This window comes from Delphinapterus leucas, chromosome 3 (genome assembly GCF_059928025.1).
Source record: "Delphinapterus leucas isolate spDelLeu-1000000601 "Yukka" chromosome 3, BTC_Dleu_Yukka2, whole genome shotgun sequence".
NCBI lineage: Eukaryota > Metazoa > Chordata > Mammalia > Artiodactyla > Monodontidae > Delphinapterus > Delphinapterus leucas.
In genome coordinates this window covers 8183901-8203558 of record NC_143131.1, presented here as the reverse complement: position 1 = coordinate 8203558, position 19658 = coordinate 8183901, and the positions used below count along the sequence as shown (strand labels likewise).

Below are 19658 nucleotides of genomic sequence, written 5' to 3'. Positions count from 1 at the left end.
AGAATTAATTCTACAATAATATTATTATTGTGTGGTTTAGTAAAGCTATTTAATATTATTTGATAAATCTCCTAAATTCCTATGATTAATATTATCTGTATCCTATTTTGAAACTAGCTTTTTTCAAATTCTAGAAAGTCATTTAAAGTTTTTAAAAAGTAATTTAAGAATCACAGAATATCCAGTGTTCCTAAGAATAAAATGAACAAAAGATGTATAAACGCTGTGTGAAAAAAATTACAAAGCTTTACTGAAGGACATTACAAAAGATTTAATCAAATGGAGAGCAGAATCATTTTCAAGATAGCAAGCAACAATATGGCAGAGATTTCAGTCCTACCAAAATGTATTCAAGGCAATTCCAATTTAAAAATCTCATCAGGATGTTTTGATGAACTTGAAAAGCTGATTCTAAAACTTACAAAGAATAACAAAGACCTGAGAATAACCAAGACACTCATTTAGAAGAAAAATAAGGTTGTGTGAGTTTATGGAGCAGTTAAATCTTCTTAGCCAAACCTTCTCATTTGCAGACTAAGAATAACAACACGTATCTCACAGAATCTCAGTGATGACTCCGTGAGGCCCACAGGGTTGACACACAGGGGTGGATAAACTCTGTTAACCCTGGTATGAGACACATGGCAGAAGTGGGCAGACCAAGGAACCCTAGGTTCTGAACTGGGTTTCTTCTCAGATCATGCCACCCACTGTTTACAATGGTGGGTTTTGCACACATGTACACTGAACGTAATAAATGCTGAAGAGAGACTGATCAGACAATAAAATGCATTCAACATACTTCAGCCAACTCTAGTTTAATATTCTTAACCTAAAAGAATACTTCTAAAAGTAAAAGTTGTCCTAACCTTAAAAAACACAGCTGAACCTCAGGTCATGAAAATTTAATGGATGTCAAAAGCGATATTTGGATCTCCATGAAATGTCAATCAACCTCATTTAAAAAGAAAAATATTAGCATTAAACAAAGCATAGATGAAAGCCTGGAAGAACTGATTTAACAACACTGTGAGTAACACTGCTTTTAATAGTGTTTAACTTGAGGATACGGGGAGGGGGAAGGGTAAGCTGGGACAAAGTGAGAGAGCGGCATGGACATATATACACTACCAAACGTAAAATAGATAGCTAGTGGGAAGCAGCCACATAGCACAGGGAGATCAGCTCGGTGCTTTGTGACCACCTAGAGGGGTGGGATATGGAGGGTGGGAGGGAGGGAGACGCAAGAGGGAAGAGATGTGAGGACATATGTATATGTATAACTGATTCACTTTGTTATAAAGAAGAAACTAACACATCATTGTAAAGCAATTATACTCCAATAAAGATGTTAAAAAAAAATGTTCCTTCCTGAGTGGGAAAATTTATCATATCCATTCAAATATTCAAATATTGCAAAAGTATTTAAATTATCTCAGTTTTCAACTTTGATGAAAATAAGCCACCTTGACGTGTATGTCCACACACATTTGGTAAACTGCATCACCTGAGTGACTAGAAGGACTAATCTTTGTGGCTCACAGAGCAGGAGGGAAACCAGAACTGACCAGACCTTGTCACATGGGACATTCTACATGGCAGTCAGCATGGGATGCAGGGCATTCATTCATCTCACCAAAAATTGTAATTCAGGCAGCTCTGGGTCTGTGTAGAGCTATTTGAAATTGTCCATATTCATGAATGCTTACTTTCATGTTTGAACCATTAAATATTTATCACTAATACCTCAGAAGCAAAATAAACTGAGAATCTTACAGGACCAGAAATTATCGTAGTTTATATCTCGGCATTTTATAGAAAAAAATGGAAATATATATCACAGAGAAAACAAAAACAAAAATCTGAAGTTGTTATCATTAATAGCAGTTCCACTTATAAAGGACTCACTGAATGCCAGGAGCTATTCTAAGCTCTTTATATAAATTAGCTCATAATCCTCATTTAACAGACTGAGGCAACGAGAGGTTAAATAACCTGTTCAAAGCCATCAACCACGCATGAGAGCTGAGTTTCAAACATGTGTCTGTTTCAAACATGTATTTATGCTATTAACTACTGTGCTCTCTGTCTCTCCAAGGAGCTGCAGCTCTTAAGTTTCTGATTCCAGACTATGAACTTTCCCCCCATCCCCACCACAATGCCCCTCAAGCACATACTGAAGCTGAATGAAACTTTCCATCACCAAACATGAAAAAAGAAAATCATGGAAATCTCTGTGTAAACCAGAATGAGCTAAGCACTTCAATTAAAAGAAAATAAATAAATGGATAAAAATTTAAGTCCCCAATCATGGCAAAATACAAATCCAGTTGAGATAACTTTAAAGTGTAATTAGTGCTGTGATTAAAGAACTTAAAGCTTAAATTTATTAATGTGGATATTCTTTCCAGTATTTTATTAATCTGACTGATTAAAGATGAAATTGAAGTACAACCCACTCGGTGATAACATTTTAGGAAAATTCAAATAAAGCCAAGTCATGTCCAGTGAAAAAAATCCACAGAGTGAAGAAACAGTCCTGAATAGGCAAGAAAGCAACACACCTTAGAAGCCCCAGGTTATTGGAAATTGTCTTATTGCCATGGGGATTTTAAAGCCAAGGTATAATAGTTTAGGCACTTGGGAGCAGCGGGAGATCAGAAGGACACACTAAAGTTTGATCAGAAAGTCCAGGTTTAAGACCTACTTAAACTTACTTAAGGTAACTGTTTATTTTTCATGTAGCAGGTTTTAAATTTATAGTAACAATCTGAATGTACAGAAATGCAATAGCCTTTATTTTTTCCTAAGTGATCATAGCTTGTTCATAAATCTCTTAGTCCAGGCTTGGTAACCAAACTGTTTTCACTCACAATGCTTCTGACATCAAACGTGCAGGTATTTTCTTATTATGTTGAGGTGCGTTCCTTCTGTACCCAATTTGTTGAGAGTTTTTATCATAAAAAGATGTTGAATTTTGCAAAACTATAAGACATAGATGAAAGAAATTGAGGAAGACACAAATAAATGGAAAGATAGTCCATGTTCATGGATTGGAAAAAAATAACACTATTAAATGTCCTACTATCTATAGTGATCTATAGATTCAGTGAAATTGCTACCAAAATTCCATTGGCACTTTTCACAGAAATTGAAAAAACAATCCTAAAATTTGTATGAAGCCACAAGATATCCCAAATAGCCAAAGCAATCTTGAGAAAGAGGAACAAAACTGGGGACATCACACACCCTGATTTCAAGCTATATTACAAAGCTGCAGTAATCGAAATAGTATGTTACTGGCATAAAAACAGACACACAGATCAATGGAACAGAATCTAGATCCCAGAAATAAACCCACACATACCCAGTCAACTAATCTTTGACAAAGGCACAAAGAACACACAATGGCAAAAGGACAGTCTCTTCAATAAATGGTGTTGGGAAAACTGGATATTCACATGCAAAAGAAAGAAACTGGTTCCCTATCTTATACCACTTACAAAAATTAACTCAAAATGAATTAAAAACTTAAATGTAAGACCTGAAATCATAAAACTCCTATAAGAAAACATAGGATAAAAGACCCTTGACATTGGTTGGCAATTATTTTTTGTTATGAAACCAAAAGCAGAGGTAACATAAGCAAAAATAAATGAATGGGACTACATCAAACTAAAAAGCTTCTGCACAGCAAAGGGAACCATCAACAAAATGAAAAAGCAGCCTATGGAATGGGAGAAAATATTTATAAATAATATATCTGATAAGGGCTTAATAATATCATATATATATATATATATATAAAACATACAACTCAGTAGTAAAAAAAAAAAAAATTGCAAAAGACAACAGACATTTTTCCAAAGAAGACACAAATAGTCAACAGGTACATGGAAAGGTGTTCAATATCACTAACCATCGGGAAATGCAAATCAAAACCACAATGAGCTATCATCTCACACCGGCTAGGATGGCTTTTATCAAAAAGATAAGAGATAATAAGTACTGGTGAGAATGTGGAGAAAAGGGGACACTTGTGCCCTTTTGGTGGGAATGTAAATTGGCATGGCCACTATGGAGGCTCCTCAAAAACTTAAAAATAGAACTACCATATGATTCAGTAATTCCACTTCTTGATATACATCCAAAGGAAATGAAATCAGGATCTCGAAGAGATATATGCACTCCCATATTTCTTACAGCTTTATTCACAATAGCCAAGGTATGGGAACAACCTCAGTGTCCGTCGACAGATGAATGCATAAAGATGATGTGGTATATATCGTTACATTAACTAAACAGGGAGGTCGGTAGGCTGAGGTGGCTTTTTTTTTTTTTTAAACACTTAACAATATTTTTGTTTATTTATTTTTGGCTGTGTTGGGTCTTCGTTTCTGTGCGAGGGCTTTCTCTAGTTGCGGCGAGCGGGGGCCACTCTTCATCGCGGTACGCGGACCTCTCACTATCGCAGCCTCTCTTGTTGCAGAGCACTGGCTCCAGACGCGCAGGCTCAGTAGTTGTGGCGCACAGGCTTCGTTGCTCCGCGGCATGTGGGATCTTCCTGGACCAGGGCTCGAACCCGTGTCCGCTGCATTGGCAGGCAGATTCGCAACCACTGCGCCACCAGGGAAGCCCTGAGGTGGCTTTAATGCCTTGGCAGCCTATGTAAGCCACCAAAACCTAAGCCTGTAGAGCCTCAAGGTTAAGAAATCAAAACCTAAGGACAGACAGCCAAATCAGAAACAGCCAAATAGGATTTCCCAAATAACGTACCTGCTTAAGCCATAGCCAAGCAAACAATTCCCTTGCTTTGCTTCCTCATCTTCCTCATTAGTCTTTCCCTAGTTTCCATAGGTGGAGCACTCCTGAAAGTTTCCTGTTTGGTGCTGCCTGGTTTGAACTGATTTTTGCTCAAATAAAATCTTAAAATGTTTAATATGCCTCAGTTTATCTGTTAACAATATACACAATGGAATATTACTCAGCCGAGAAAGCAATCCTGCCGTTTGCAACATGAATGAACACAGAGGACATTTATGCTAAGTGAAATAAGCCAGAGAACAGCAAATATTGTACAGTCTCACTTATATGTGGAATCTAAAAAGAACAAAGTCATAGAAATAGTAGAATGGTGGTTACCCCAGGCTGGAGGCCGGGGAAACGGGGAGATGCCAGTCAAAGGGTACAAGCCTTTGGTTATAAGATGAATAAGATCTGGGGCTTCCCTGGTTGTGCAGTGGTTGAGAGTCTGCCTGCCGACGCAGGGAACGCGGGTTCGTGCCCCGGTCCGGGAAGATCCCACATGCCGTGGAGTGGCTGGGTCCGTGAGCCATGGCCGCTGAGCCTGCGCATCTGGAGCCTGTGCTCCGCAGCGGGAGAGGCCACAACGGGGAGAGGCCCGTATACCACACACACAAAAAAGAAAAAAAAAAATGAATAAGATCTGGGAATCTAATGTACAGCATGGTCACCATAGTTAATAATACAGTATTGTATACTTGAAATGTGCTAAGAGAGTAGATCTTAAAAGCATTCTCATCACACACACTCAAATACGATAACTATGTGAGGCAATGAATGTGATAATTAACCTGATGTGGTCATCATTTCACAAAGTATGCATAGACCAAATCATCACGTTGTACATTATAATTCTATACAATTTTGTTAATTATACCTCAACGAAGATGGAAAAAATCTTAAACAATTTTTGCTTTGCTGGTTTTCTCTATTATACATTGTTTTTTCTATTTCATTTTCTTTTATCTTTACTACCTCCTTTCATATTCTTGGTAGTTAACGTACTGATCCTTTTCTAACTTCCTAGTATTAAAGCGTAGATCACTGACTTCTGAGCTTTTTTAATTTTATAAGAATTTAGACGCACAAACTTCCCCCAGAGCACTGATTTAGCTGCATACTACAAATTCTGGAGTCTTTTTTCATCTTCATCAAAATATTTTCTAATTTCCTTGTGATTTTTCTTGACTCATAGGTTACTTTGTGTTTCTTATTTTCCAAATATTTGGAGGTTATTCTAGTTTCATTTAGTTATTGACTTTTAGTTTAATTCTCAGAAAACCTATTGTACAGTTTCTATCTCTTTAAAAGTTGGTCTATTCTGGTAAATATTCAATGTAAACTAGAAGACAAGTTCTATTCTGAAGTTGTTGGTGTTAGTGTTTTATATATGTCAATTAGATTCTATTGTGTTGTTAAAAATCTTTTAAATGCTTACACTCGTTTGCTTGTTCTTTCTATGGTATAACTTTCCAAATGTGATTTTGGATTTGGCTTTTCCTCCTTTTAGTTCTGACAATTGTTGCTTTATGTATTTTGCAGATTTTTTATTGAGTGCATGCATATTTAGGATTTTCATGTCTTTCTCATCAATTGACTTTAATCACCATGAAAATCTCTCTTGTGATATTTCTTGCTTTAAGCCTCCTTTTTATATGAATTTAACTACACTTGCTTTTCTTTTGTTTGCATGGTATTCTTTTCCAAACCTTCCAACTTAAAGTCTATCTCTTCGAAATAACATACGGGTTGGTTTGCTTAATAATCTTGCTTTTATTTGGATTGTTAGTACAATTACAGTTAATATAATTACTGAATACTTTTGGTGGGAAGTCCTTGGTTTGTCTACAGTGCTCACCTAGATAAACCTAGGATGCATAGATTTATAGGGCTTGGCGTTCCAGAAAGTGTTGCATTAGCTGTGTAATTTTGGGCATATAAAAGAGATATTCCATGACCTAAATAGTCCCTTTTGTGTAAGTGATGCCCTATTTGCAATGTATGCGTTTTATGATAATCTCGGTCTGCAAGGGCCTAATGCAGCAGGAAGATTCTAGGGAGTGGTGGAGGCAGTCCTAGGTTTCTCCCTTCTCCACGTGTCCTGCATTTACCTGCATCCTTGACATTAGTAAAGCTGGAGAAGGTTAAGATTTCTGACTCTCGTGAGTCTGATTTGATGACCGGACCCTTTGTATTATGTCAACCCTCTAAGTGATTTCAATGGTTCAATCCTTGGCTCTTTCAGTTCAGTCTCAACCACAACAGCCAGAGTTAAGTCCTGCAGAATGTAAACTATCAATAGATCATGTGATTCCTCTGATCCAATGGCTTTCCAGTCACTAGGAGTAAAACCCAAAATCTACAATGACCTCAAGGCAACACATCATCGGATTTCCCCATTTCTTTTCTCTCCCTCCAACTTGCCAGACACCGTCCTACCTCAGGACCTTTGCACGGACTGCCCCCTGGCCTGATATCCACAGCAGCCGGCTGCCTGCTCTCTTCCAGATCTTTCCCTTCTCAGTGAGCCCTTCCCTGACTGCTCTGTCTGGTTGCACAGCCCTTCCAACACCACATACCAAAGCCCCTTTAGCCTGATTTGTCCTTCTCCATACCAAAGCCCCTTTAGCCTGGTTTTTCCTTCTCCATGACGCTTATCACCTTCTCAGACATCGTAATTGGTATTTATTTATTCATTCATTTACGGCTCTCCTCAAATAGAAATGTAAGCTCTGAGAACAGAGGCATTTTACCTACTTTGTTCACTACTGTATCAACAGTACTTCAGTACCTGGCAAAGTAGGCCCTCAAAATATCTGTGAAATGGATGAAATTTCCCTCCGGGTGTTCCTTTGGCCACAACCGTGTGTCCAGTTAGCACTTTAGAAGAAACCAGTCCTAAATCTTCTGTCGTCTAGTTTTATTTCCTATGCCATGAATCATTTGCATGTGTTTAAAAATTCTTCAATGTGGCCTTTGTGGGCTGCTTTTTATAGTTTTTAATTCTATTAGGATCAGCAAACAACACCTTATTTCATGCAATCTGTTGAGTTTTCCTTTATGGCCAAGTCCATGGTCAATTTTTAAAATGTTTCAAGCATATCTGAAACCAAAATGGGTACCTAGTTTGTTGGATGCAGCATGTACATCATCTACTTTGCTAACTGCAAAAGCCAAATTCTCCGAGTTTTTTATCTGACAGTTTATGACTAAATAGATTAGTATCCCAGTGTTACGGTGCCTGGAATTCAGTCTAGAATACTTCAGATACACAGGTGTGTTAGAGAGTAAGGAATCCTCGGGGTGCAGTTAGCATTATAGTGAAGAAAACCTTAATGCAGACAGCTACCCCAAGCTCTTCTATTAATAGATTTCATCACTGATCAACATTATGTTACTGACAATAATGTGTCCAATAGTAGATTCTTAGAAAAACTGAGGTTAGAAAAGGGCTCTTACTGAATACCTAGCACTATTAAGATATGATGGAGTTTGAACAGATTAACTCAGAGGTACTCTTCACTGCAGCATAAACGAGGTCAAAGACTTTTTCTAGCAAGACCCTTGGGGTAGCGCCTGAGGCATAAAACAGCACTGTGTGCAGCCAACGGGTTGGAGCGTAGCTCACAATGCTGCTAGGAGAAACAAAACCCTGCTCCTGGAGTAGTCACAACCACCTTGAATAAACTGACACAAGATGTGAAACTTTTTATGGAAGATGTAGCTGGCCCAGCTAGAGAGACAGGGCTGGAACTTCATTAAGCTTACATGACAGGCTGTAAGATGTTTTATGCCTGACTGCTAGTACACTATTAAATACCTGCCATGTGCTACAGAATCTGGCCTGGGATCTAGTTTCACCATCACTTGCTGGCACACTGTGAGGCAACAGCTGATCAATACTCACCTGAAATTGGGATCTAACAACCTAACAGAAATAACCCGGATGTTGTGCATAAATCAGATGGCTCGGGTCAGGTTCTGGGGCCACTACAGACACTCCTCAGTCTGTCTTTAGGGACCTATCAGTTTTGGGGTCACGCATGGACAGACAACAAAATGGACAAAACTTTTTTTATTCGAGTACAGCTGCTTTACAATGTTGTATTAGTTTCTGCTGTACAAGGAAGTGAATCAGCTGTATGTATACATATATCCCCTCCCTCTTGGACCTCCCTCCCATCCTGCCCATCTAGGTCATCACAGAGCACCAAGCTGAGCTCTCTGTTCTATACCGCATGTTCCCACTAGCTATCTGTTTTACACATGGTAGTGTATTTATGTCAAATCTAATCTCCCAATTCATCCCACCCTCCCCTTTCCCCATGTCCACACTTCCGTTCTCTACATCTGCATCCCTATTCCTGCCCTGGAAATAGGTTCGTCTGTACTATTTTTCTAGATTCCACATACATGCGTTAATATACAATATTTGTTTTTCTCTTTCTGACTCGCTTCACTTTGTATGACAGACTCTAGGTCCATCCATATCTCTACAAATGACCCAATTTCATTCCTTTTTATAGCTGAGTAATATTCCACTGTATATATGTACCACATCTTCTTTATCCATTCATGTGTCGATGGACATTTGGGTTGCTTCCATGGCCTGGCTATTGTAAACAGTGCTGCAATGAACACTGGTGGGGAGATCTTTTATTGACACACCTCCTAGAGTAATGAAAATATAAACAAAAATAAACAAATGGGACCTAATGAAACTTAAAAGCTTTTGCATAGCAAAGGAAACCATAAACAAGACGAGAAGACAACCCTCAGAATGGAAGAAAATATTTGCAAATGAAGCAACTGACAAAGAATTAATCTCCAAAATATACAAGCAGCTCATGCAGCTCAGTATCAAAAAACAAACAACCCAATCCAAAAATGGGCAGAAGACCTAAATAGACGTTTCTCCAAAGAAGATATACAGATTGCCAACAAACACATGAAAGGATGCTCAACATCACTAATCATTAAAGAAATGCAAATCAAAACTACAATGAGGTATCACCTCACACCAGTCAGAATAGCCATCATCAAAAAATCTACAAACAATAAATGCTGGGGAGGGTGTGGAGAAAAGGGAACCCTCTTGCACTGTTGGTGGGAATGTAAATTGATACAGCCACTATGGAGAACAGTATGGAGGTTCCTTAAAAAACTAAAAACAGAACTACCATACGACCCAGCAATCCCACTACTGGGCATATACCCTGAGAAAACCATAATTCAAAAAGATGGACACAAGTTCTTAATTGTCATATATTCTTGTTAGTTATCAATAAGGAATATTGTTCTTTGTCCCCTTTCATGTTTTCACCTTGAGTCTATTTTGGCTGATATATATATAACGTATGCATATAATTCTGCTTGCTATGTTTTCTTATGCCTTTTGTTTTTTTGGAAATATTTCTATTGTAAAATATATGAGATTAGAGATTATAATAAACAGCCATGAAGCCTTAACAAATCTTAAGATTATATAATATTTCCTTCAGATCTTCATTTTTCAAAATGACCAGAAACCTGTGACAGGTGAAGATTTGTTTTTTAAATGCCAATCTCTTTCATAAAAAAAACAATATATACCTGAGAGTAGGAGAAAAGTTTTCATACCCCTTTTACATTTTGATTTCCATTCTGACAGAATCTTAAAAGAGAACATGTCACCGGGAATTGTCTTAGTCCATTCGAGCTGCTGTAACAAAATACCACCGGGTGGCTAACAGACAATAGAATTTCTCACAGTTCTGGAAGCTGGAAAGACCAGGTGCCAGGGTTGTCGGGTTCTGGTGAAGGTCTCAGGGTTGCAGGCAACCGACTTCCACGATGTCCTCACAGGGGGAAGGAGTGGGGACCTCTGCGGGGCCTCTTGTAACAAGGGCGCTGACCCCATTCCTGAGGGCTCCAGCGTCATGACGTAACCATTCCGCAAAGGCCCCAGCTCCTACCACCATCACACTGGAGTGAGGATTTGAATATATGAACTTGGAAGACATAAAATATGCAGACAATAGTAGCAATTTTAAAAATACAAGGATATTAAGTAGGTATTTTAAGCCCAGGTTACAACTTGTGTGATATCATGGAGGTAAAATAAATTATGTGGAAAAACTAAAAAATATGCCAAAAGAGCAGAAATGAAAAGGTGGGGAATGGGGGTGGGCTGGGGGCTGGACAGAGGACGAGAAAAGGGTAGTAGCTTTACTTAAATATGCATTTGCTCGCATCTGTAAAGTGAATGCAAATTCCCTAAATTCTGACACTGTGATATTAAAAAGAAGTAATTGTGGTAAATAAATCACATGCCAGAGTGGAATTTCAAAATATATTTCAGATTTCTAGCATAAAAAAAATCCCTATAAGCATTACCTTAAAATATTTTTTTATCAGAAATATAGTTTTGATAATAAAAAAAATTTGATAAAATTATATAATCATATAATCAGATATGCTATACATATGTAATTTTAATGTGCTAATATGAATATTTTTATCGTATATTTTACATAAGAATATAAATTATTTTTAGATTATTTAAAAAGAAACGGTGACTAGCTCACAAGATTTAACTATCTACCCAGGTGACGCTCGTGCCCATATCCTGTACTGAGAAGCCTTCACATGTACTGCTAGAGATGCCCTGTGATCTGGTCGCAGTCCCTGCAGAAGCTCTCCCGGAGGGAGAGGCGCCCCGGGAGGTGCTGGCGGAGGAGTGCGGGCTGTCTTTTTCAGCTCAGGGCGGTTTGGGGAGGGTTGGGGGGGCAGATATGGGAACCTGAATTGAAAGCTTCCTACACTGTGAAATGGTCCACTCCCCATGCCACCCCCCGACCTCCTCCAAGAAATGGTGAAAAAAAATTTTTAATTTTAAAAATCGGAAGTCTCAAGCTTCAGTAAAGTTGTCTTTTAGTACTTTCAGCCAAAAAGCTTAATTCTCTTCCTTTATTTTCCAATTTTATCACCAAATATCCTGAAGATACCGTTTTTCTTCTTTTAAAGTGGCCAATGTTTTCATTGCTTCTAGTTTTTCAACTCCAACCTCTTTGCTTATTATCTCCACAAGGACATCATTTACATCCTTGGCCATATTCTTAGCATCTCTAAAAAAAAGAATAACGGTATTACTGTTTAAGAAACAGTGATTTTTACCAAATCCTCCTTAATTCACGAACCTCACTGCTGAGACTCTGTCACTACACCTTAGTCCTCCCTCCATTTCTCTGGAAAGTGTCCCTCAGGTCTCCAGGCACCTACTGCTCCCCCAGGGACAGGCCTCCGCCCAGGACCACTGTCACATGCAATGCTGACCACCCCATTCACAGCTTTAAACACTTCAAAGGCGTCCGTGCTCTGGGAGCAGCCGAAATCTTTAAATGTCTGAGGACCTCACAATCGGGCCCCTCCTCACCTGTCTTCCTCTATTCTCAAGGCATTCCTGAGGGCAACAAGCTCCCGGACACGTCTAAGCCTTCATATGCACGTGTGCACACGCTGAGTTATTAACAGACACGTTTACTGAGAACTTGCCAAGGGCTGGCCCTCTATTAAGTGTGTTTCCACGTCCCCGCTCTTTCATTTGCAGGTCGGGCAAGGGGCCCCTCCTGTGCGCTCCTGTGGCCCCTGTACAGCACCCGGTATACCGTGAGCATCTGCTGACCTGGCTTTCCCACAGGGAGCAGGTGGCTTGGGATAGGAGTGCATCTCATTTACCATTTGTCTCTCGACGTCTGCACAGTGCCAAATACTTAGTAGGCACTTGAATGTTTATTGAATGAAAGTGTCTGACAGGACTCTAACGTCACAGGAATTGAACTTGCCCTGCCCCTCACAGTAAAATTTCCTGAGAAAGTTTTAACGGCTGTCATGCTCTCCCCTCAAGCACTCTGAGATCACTTCTATCCCCACGGCCCTTCCCCATGTCCCGCGGCTGCAGCTGCCACACCTACTGGCCCCTCTGTCTGCTTCCCACCTGACTATCAGCAGCAAAGGCTCCCCTTTGAGTCAGTGTCCCCTGGACTTAGGGACAAGTTCGCTCCTTCCTCAGTGGCTGTTCTTCTCAGTCTCCTGTGTTCGGTCCATGTTAGAGTGCCGTGGGGTGGCCCTCTGAGCCCTCACCTCTGACCAGCTATGAACGCTATCAGCTTCACTTCACGGATGTGAAAAATGAAGCACCAGTGACGGTGCAGAGTTATTTCTGGGTTACTGTTTTAGGAGTTTTTTAAGATGTTTAAGAACCCCTCCAAGTTCTCAATTACCAGTTACTCATGTATTTGTACTTATGTTTGCACAATGGACTTCACCTCCAGTATCAGAGCTGCATCTAAGCCTTCAACCTGTATCTGACACTGACAGCACTGTCCTCTGCAAACAAAGAAAGATCAAATGCTTCACTAAAAGTAAATGAAAATGTAAACCAACACAGCGTCCAGAAGCTCTGCCCTTTCTGACCTAGAGCAGCGTTTTCTAGCTGAGGAGTCGTTAATGGGTCATGAAATCAACTTTGTAGCCAAAGTCAGACTTTTGTAAAATGATAGAACGAAATAAAAGTTATCAGAATGTGTCATAAAAAGTAAGTAGAAAAAGGAAGTTTTGTTTTGTGAACCTTTTCAATTATATTTATATGTATTCTAGGTCACTATGCCAGTAGTTCTTTCTCTGTATCATAGTTTAAAAAAAAAACCTGACCTGATGACTTACGGAATGTTTTAAATGCCAGGGATGTGTTAGGATAAAAAAAGAGTAATTTCTTATTTCAAAACTCCTTTTTAACTGGTAAACATTTTTGAGTTCCATTAAAACAAGTAGCTAAGTTCCTAAAATTTTTATTTTCTATGGCAATCTTGGGTTTCTATAATGGATCTTATGTCAAAAAGTAGATGAAACATAAGAATGACTCCTGGCTTATGTCAACTTTGACATCATAAATTATGCCTTAAAGAAAAAGGATCCTAGACCCACATTTTCAGAGTCAAAACCAAAGCTGTTTTCCTTGGCTAGGTCGACTGCACAAATCACATATTCACTATTTACTGATACAACAAAATCAATCCTGAGACAGAATGTAACGTTCAGAGGCTAAAAACGTATTTAAAACAGCACAAAGTATTCCCCAATGCATGAGTTAATTTTCTTTTTTTGGGCGGGGGGGCACGCTGGCCAACTTCTTGGCTATTAAGTGTATGTTAAAAATCATTTTAGAGCTTGTATTTCTATTCCTGTATTTAAGAATCAAATCTCTCATCCATACATGTCCAGATCATTAACCAATCGGTCCCTGGTCTCTTCAATAAACATTACTGACTGCCCTCCCCTCCCCGGCACTTGAGCATGATGGCCACTTACCCACACACGTAAACATGACCATTCTCCTGAAGAAGGACCCTTGCCACCTGCTTGCTGTGACGCTGGATGCTGTCTTGCACATACTTTGCTGGGGCTTCTTCCTCCCCCACAGGAGCATCTCTTGAGAAGGAAACTTTCAAGTGAGTGAGAATTCCACACTTAAGGAAATGTCTGAGCTCCTCTCTGAAATACAATATCTAATAGGTCACTGGAAGGTTTGTAATTTAAAGTTGAACAAGTCTGAAATTAGCATTGTACGGCATGGCTGAGTCTTACAATGCTAGAATTGTGAAGTACCTGAATAAATAATCCCTATCCTTATGTCTGCAGCCAAAAAACAACCACATTGCTCCAAAGTGTCCATCTGGGTGATGTTCTTGCAGTTTCTCTCTAAGTAAAAAAGAAAGTTGAGATGTTTGATACAAAGAATAGGTAAAAGCAATCTTTCTTTTTCCTTTTACCTCTCCAGATAGGTCTGTAAAATCCACCTTGGCAGTCACTCCAAGTCCATGTACTGAATTAACATTTCACTACCCGCAGGGTACCTGGGCCACTCCAGCAGACACTACGAAAAGTAAGCTTACCTACGAACTGCAGACATCTATGAGCTCTATATGACATCTCTGTAGTGAGGATAATTCAAATTATCACATTGTGAAACCCAGACTAATTTCTACATTAAATATTCATAACAATTTTATGAATAAAAATTAACTCTCAATTAACATAATAGAAAAGTGGCACCGGGATTTTTTTTTTTAATAAATTCATTCATTTTCTTTATTTTTGGCTGCATTGAGTCTTCACCGTTGTGCGCGGGCCCTCTCCAGTTGTGGCGAGTGGGGGCCACTCTTCGCCACGGTGTACGGGCCTCTCGTTGCAGCGGCCTCTCCTGTTGCAGAGCACGCGTGGGCTCTAGGTGCACGGGCCTCAGCAGTTGTGGCGCACGGGCCTAGCAGTTGTGGCTTGCAGGCTCTAGAGCACAGGCTCAGCAGCCGCGGCACACGGGCCCAGTTGCTCCACAGCATGTGGGATCCTCCCAGACCAGGGATCGAACCCGTGTCCCCTGCATTGGCAGGTGGACCCTCAACCACTGCGCCACCAGGGAAGTCCCGGCACCAGGCTTTAAAAGGTAGAATGGTCTGCTGTGAAATGTTTCAGAAATGATGGACACGCCCTACTTTTTTGATTTCTTAAGAAAAAAAAGAAAAGAAAAGAAAACAACAAAAAGACTTTGTACAAAGGATATTACTCCACTGTCTGGGGAACATTACCTAAGAATTGTTATTTCACAAACAGGGAGAGAAGCACAGTATTATTTATTTATTTTATAAAAAATAGTTGTGTTCTGATACAAAGATACATGTACTAATATCATTCTGTTGAAAATTACTGATGTTAAGGGTTTAACTTTGAAACTGCTGGTGCACTTGGATCTTTGTGACTACCAATTTTATCTAGCTAAGGAACAAATGGGACAGCTGCACATCACCACAGCATAAAGGTGTGCTTGAAATTTGTCCCCAAATACATGCACTGTAAACTACGGTTCAGCAGGGGAAAAAGAAAAAGAATGTACTAGAATAAAAATGGAAGTTCCAGTACAAAGCACAATTTCTAGAAGATATATTTACTTTTCCCATGGTGACAAATTATGCTATGCTATCACATATTTGATAATAATATTTTAAAATAAAAATTTTACAACCAAAGTCCAATATCCTCAAAACCACTGAAAAAACAAAAAAGCTCTCTATTACATACTTCCACCCAGGACCACAAGGGACACATTTTCTCACCAGCCAAAGAAAACACATACCTATGTTGCAGGAAGCCAATGAAAGGTGCTATGCCGGTTCCTGGGCCCACCATTATGATGGGGACTGAGGGGTCATTTGGTAAATGGAAAAAATTTGTTGCCCGAGGAGATATGGATATCTGAAATATTAAACCAATGCTCATAAGTTCGGAAAAAAAACAGACAAAAGCATATAACCAAGGTGATGCCTGCTAAAGAAATCAGAAAGTGCAACTTCCCCTCAAAGAAGCACCATAAAATTAAATTGTAGCATTAAATCTTACTGAAACCACAAACACATCTGTCAGTGCAGAGAAATAAACAAGTCTGTCTTGTAAATTTTTCTTTTCTATCCAAATCAAAGGTATTTTAAAAATGACAGGCACGATATTTCTGAGGTAGAACACTGAATAAATAATAATTGAGTTGTTTTTCTAGGCCCAAGAAAAAGATCTGCTTCCTAGTAGGCAACCCATTATAGGTGTCATGAAGAAATGCACAAAAAAATGAAGACATTCTTCTTCATGTTAGGACATAAAGGGGCAATGAAGATTAACATCAAGGTGGGGTGAAGGTTTTCAGTGAAAATTAGGCAAGCGAAAGAGGAATTAAGGGGCTGCCCCAAAGATACTAGAGCACTGCGCTACATTTGCTACTCTAGGTCCCATGTTACCTGTGTTTGTTGCAAAACTAGAATAAGTGATATACAGATAAACAAAATCTTTTTGCTATAATTTCAAAAGGGTTTTCTTCTAAATCATGTGCCAGGGATACTTAAGGGAATCAATTTGTAAATATATTCATCTTTCAGTTTCACTTTGCCACATGCTTTAGTTACAGAGTGATACTAACAGTTAAGAAGGACAGGGATCTTCCCTCCATTCCCTGCTGGTATAATTGCATATATTTTAACCTTTAATTCAAGGAAAATTGTCTGAAGTTCATCAACAGGATGAACACAGTGCTTTTTAAATGGAAAACTGGCAGAGCTGTATCAAATGATTGTTCTCATTTTGGAGTGAAACTGTAATTAATATTATATTAGCCTTATTCACTTGATTCATCCACTTAACAACAATGTTATTGAAGGTACTCAATATGACAAACTCTAGGACAGAGAAATGAGCAAAACCAAATCTGTCTTCATGGGACTTATATTCTACTGCGTGGAAAAGACAATAAACAAACATATATTTATAGTATGACAGGTAATGATAAGTCCCAGGAAGCAAAATAAAACAGGATAGGATGGGCATGGCAGGAAACTGCTAAAGAGACCACACTTCCTATGTTCCAGGGACGGCAAAGAGACCAGAATACTAGTCAGCTCCTGCTGTAAATCTCCGATGGCTTACAACAGCAAACGCTTACTTCTGGCTCTGCTCAACGGCTGCAGCTCTGCACCATGATCTCCATCACTTGGATCCAAACCCAAGGAGCATCCCTGACCTGAATCATTCCATCCGATGTCAGAACGAAAGAGCAAGAGAGGCAAGCCACAGCATCTTATTAGGTTCAGAGCGCCTGCTGAGATGTGGCATAATCCTGTCTGCTCACCTTTCACTGGCCAAGGCTGGTCACATGGCCAGGCTACACATGAATGGGAGGGAAAGTCTACTTTTCCTCAGGGGGCAGGGGCATCTGTGAACAACAGTACTATCTACCAGTCGGGGAAGGGCATGCGGTGGATGGATCCTGAATAAAATATGGTGCTACACGGCACAACAAAATTTAAGTAGCTTTAAATTATATCCTTTCTATCTGTACCTCTAGTGCCTCAACACTGGGTAGTCAACAAAGGTCTGTTAAAATGTGGAAAGAAGAAGAAAAGGGCAGGAGGGAGGAAAGAAAGAATATGTGAAAGGCACGCAAAGGTGTCTGTAATACAGCATCAATATGCGTTTTTTTTTTTTTTTTAGCTTTCTGGAGATCATGTGCTATTTTTATGAGATCACGAAGTGACACAATACTTTCATGTCAGTACTACAATATTTCTTTACAAAAAAGAAGTTTCTCATGTTCTCAATATTTTGTTGATATGAGGGACACACACGGTAAAGAACCTGCTCCAGGCAGCAGATTGGGAAAATACCAAGTTGAAGGGCAATTTTAAGCCCTAGTCTTCCCTTAAGCTCACTCAAGTGTGTATCAGAAGTCTTAAATCCCCCTAAGTGCTGTCAACGTTTTAACTTCAGTAACTTACAGCAACCAAACCAGTAATAAGATAACATTACAACGGACATGTTCATTCTTCAATACCATGGAGAAGACTTCATGACAAAGACTGAAATTTCTTTTAAATTTCAACCATCCTTGTGGGTGAGGAGGGAGAAGGTAATTGCTCCCTATGTGTACGGTCTCGAGTGAGATTTTGCCAAGTGTGGATCAAAATATAAAATAACACCACGGCTCCAACAAAAGGGGAAGAAACGGGCAGGGGAAAATCCTACCCCAAACTGAAGGACGTAAAATTAATCTCTGGTTGTCAGCTGCCACTTTAAGATGACTCCTTTGGGGCACAGGACACCGACTGAGCACAAAATGAGGCTCTTCCTCATTGCCAGCCTTCACCGTGCACTTGACTCCTCCTGTGCCAAGCTACCAAGAACACTGACGCAAAGCTCTTCTCCTTTATGAATGTGACAAGCAAGAAGCAAAGAGCATATGTATTATACAAAACTCATGCTTTACACATTTAGGAAACACATGGACTACACTGAATGAAAGTAATGTTCTCCTGACTTTCCAAAAGAGATATTAAAATTCAGGTAGGGCATAAATTTTCCTTTGAATAATTTGAGGGGAATGGACAATGCAGGGTACCCTACATTGTTTTTTCTAATTGGGCAAAGAGCACACTTCTAATGATACCCAAACTGCCCACTCCTAGTACCTCGGGCGCCAGGGCCTTCTCGCCGTCTGCCCGGGAGGCATGTGTGTTCGGCTGAAGAACCGATTCAACCAACGTGGCCAGCCAGCCCGTGCACACGCCCTTCCGCAGAGCCACCGCCGTGGTGTCAGACCCAAACTCCACGATGTTAAAAATGAAATGAAGCTTCCCTGGGTGAAACAGACTCGAGCTGCAAAGACACAGAGATAAATTTGTAAACTCCGCCTCAGGACTAACACATACAGGCCAAGCTAGGCCTTTTTTACTGCATGAGGGTATTTCCTAATGGGCTCTAAACCTACCTTCTTCCTCTTCAGAAAACAGTTCTGCTGCTTACACTTCAAAGCCCCCCCGCCCCGACCTAGTTTTGTGATGTCATTCAGGACAGTTTCTGGTTACCTGTTTGCCGCCAAGACTGAATGAGATTTATACCAGCTTTCCTCCCTCTTCCCTACGTCCACCCAGGGAAGGTGGCCGGGCACACCAGTAAAGGCCACAGGTGGACGACCTGCAGACTCGCTCAGTGGGGACACGGCTCTGGACCACGGGAGCCACACCCTATGAACTCCAGGAGGACACAGTCCAAGCCTGCTCTTCTTCACTCCGCATCACGCCTGCTACTGTCCTGCACAAATCTGCTAAGTTTTCAGTAAATGGATTTGTAGTTACTAAGCATTTGGAAGTCAGAGTTTCATTACATTTTAGGAGAAAGAGGCTAAGTATTATGTTAATAAAAGTCAGTACCTTGCACATGAATATGGTCTGGGTTGGAGCTTAGGAAGATGTTCTGGAAAAAAATTAAAATAAGCAATTATTAAT

The 19658-nt window shown here is 39.8% G+C and overlaps 1 protein-coding gene across 1 annotated transcript in view; it reads right to left on the bottom strand.

Moving 5' to 3' along the window:
• Nucleotides 1-226: 226 nt before the first annotated feature.
• Nucleotides 227-19658, bottom strand: part of MTRR (5-methyltetrahydrofolate-homocysteine methyltransferase reductase) — a 37527-nt gene continuing 18095 nt past the window's right edge. Inside the window, exons 10-15 of the mRNA XM_022581369.3 lie at nt 19584-19626; nt 18843-19029; nt 15971-16089; nt 14449-14541; nt 14152-14334; nt 227-11909 (exon numbers count right to left, since the gene is read on the bottom strand). Coding sequence (XP_022437077.1) covers nt 11768-11909; nt 14152-14334; nt 14449-14541; nt 15971-16089; nt 18843-19029; nt 19584-19626 — 767 coding nt within the window. The 3' untranslated portion in view covers nt 227-11767. The remainder of the gene's footprint in view (nt 11910-14151; nt 14335-14448; nt 14542-15970; nt 16090-18842; nt 19030-19583; nt 19627-19658) is intronic.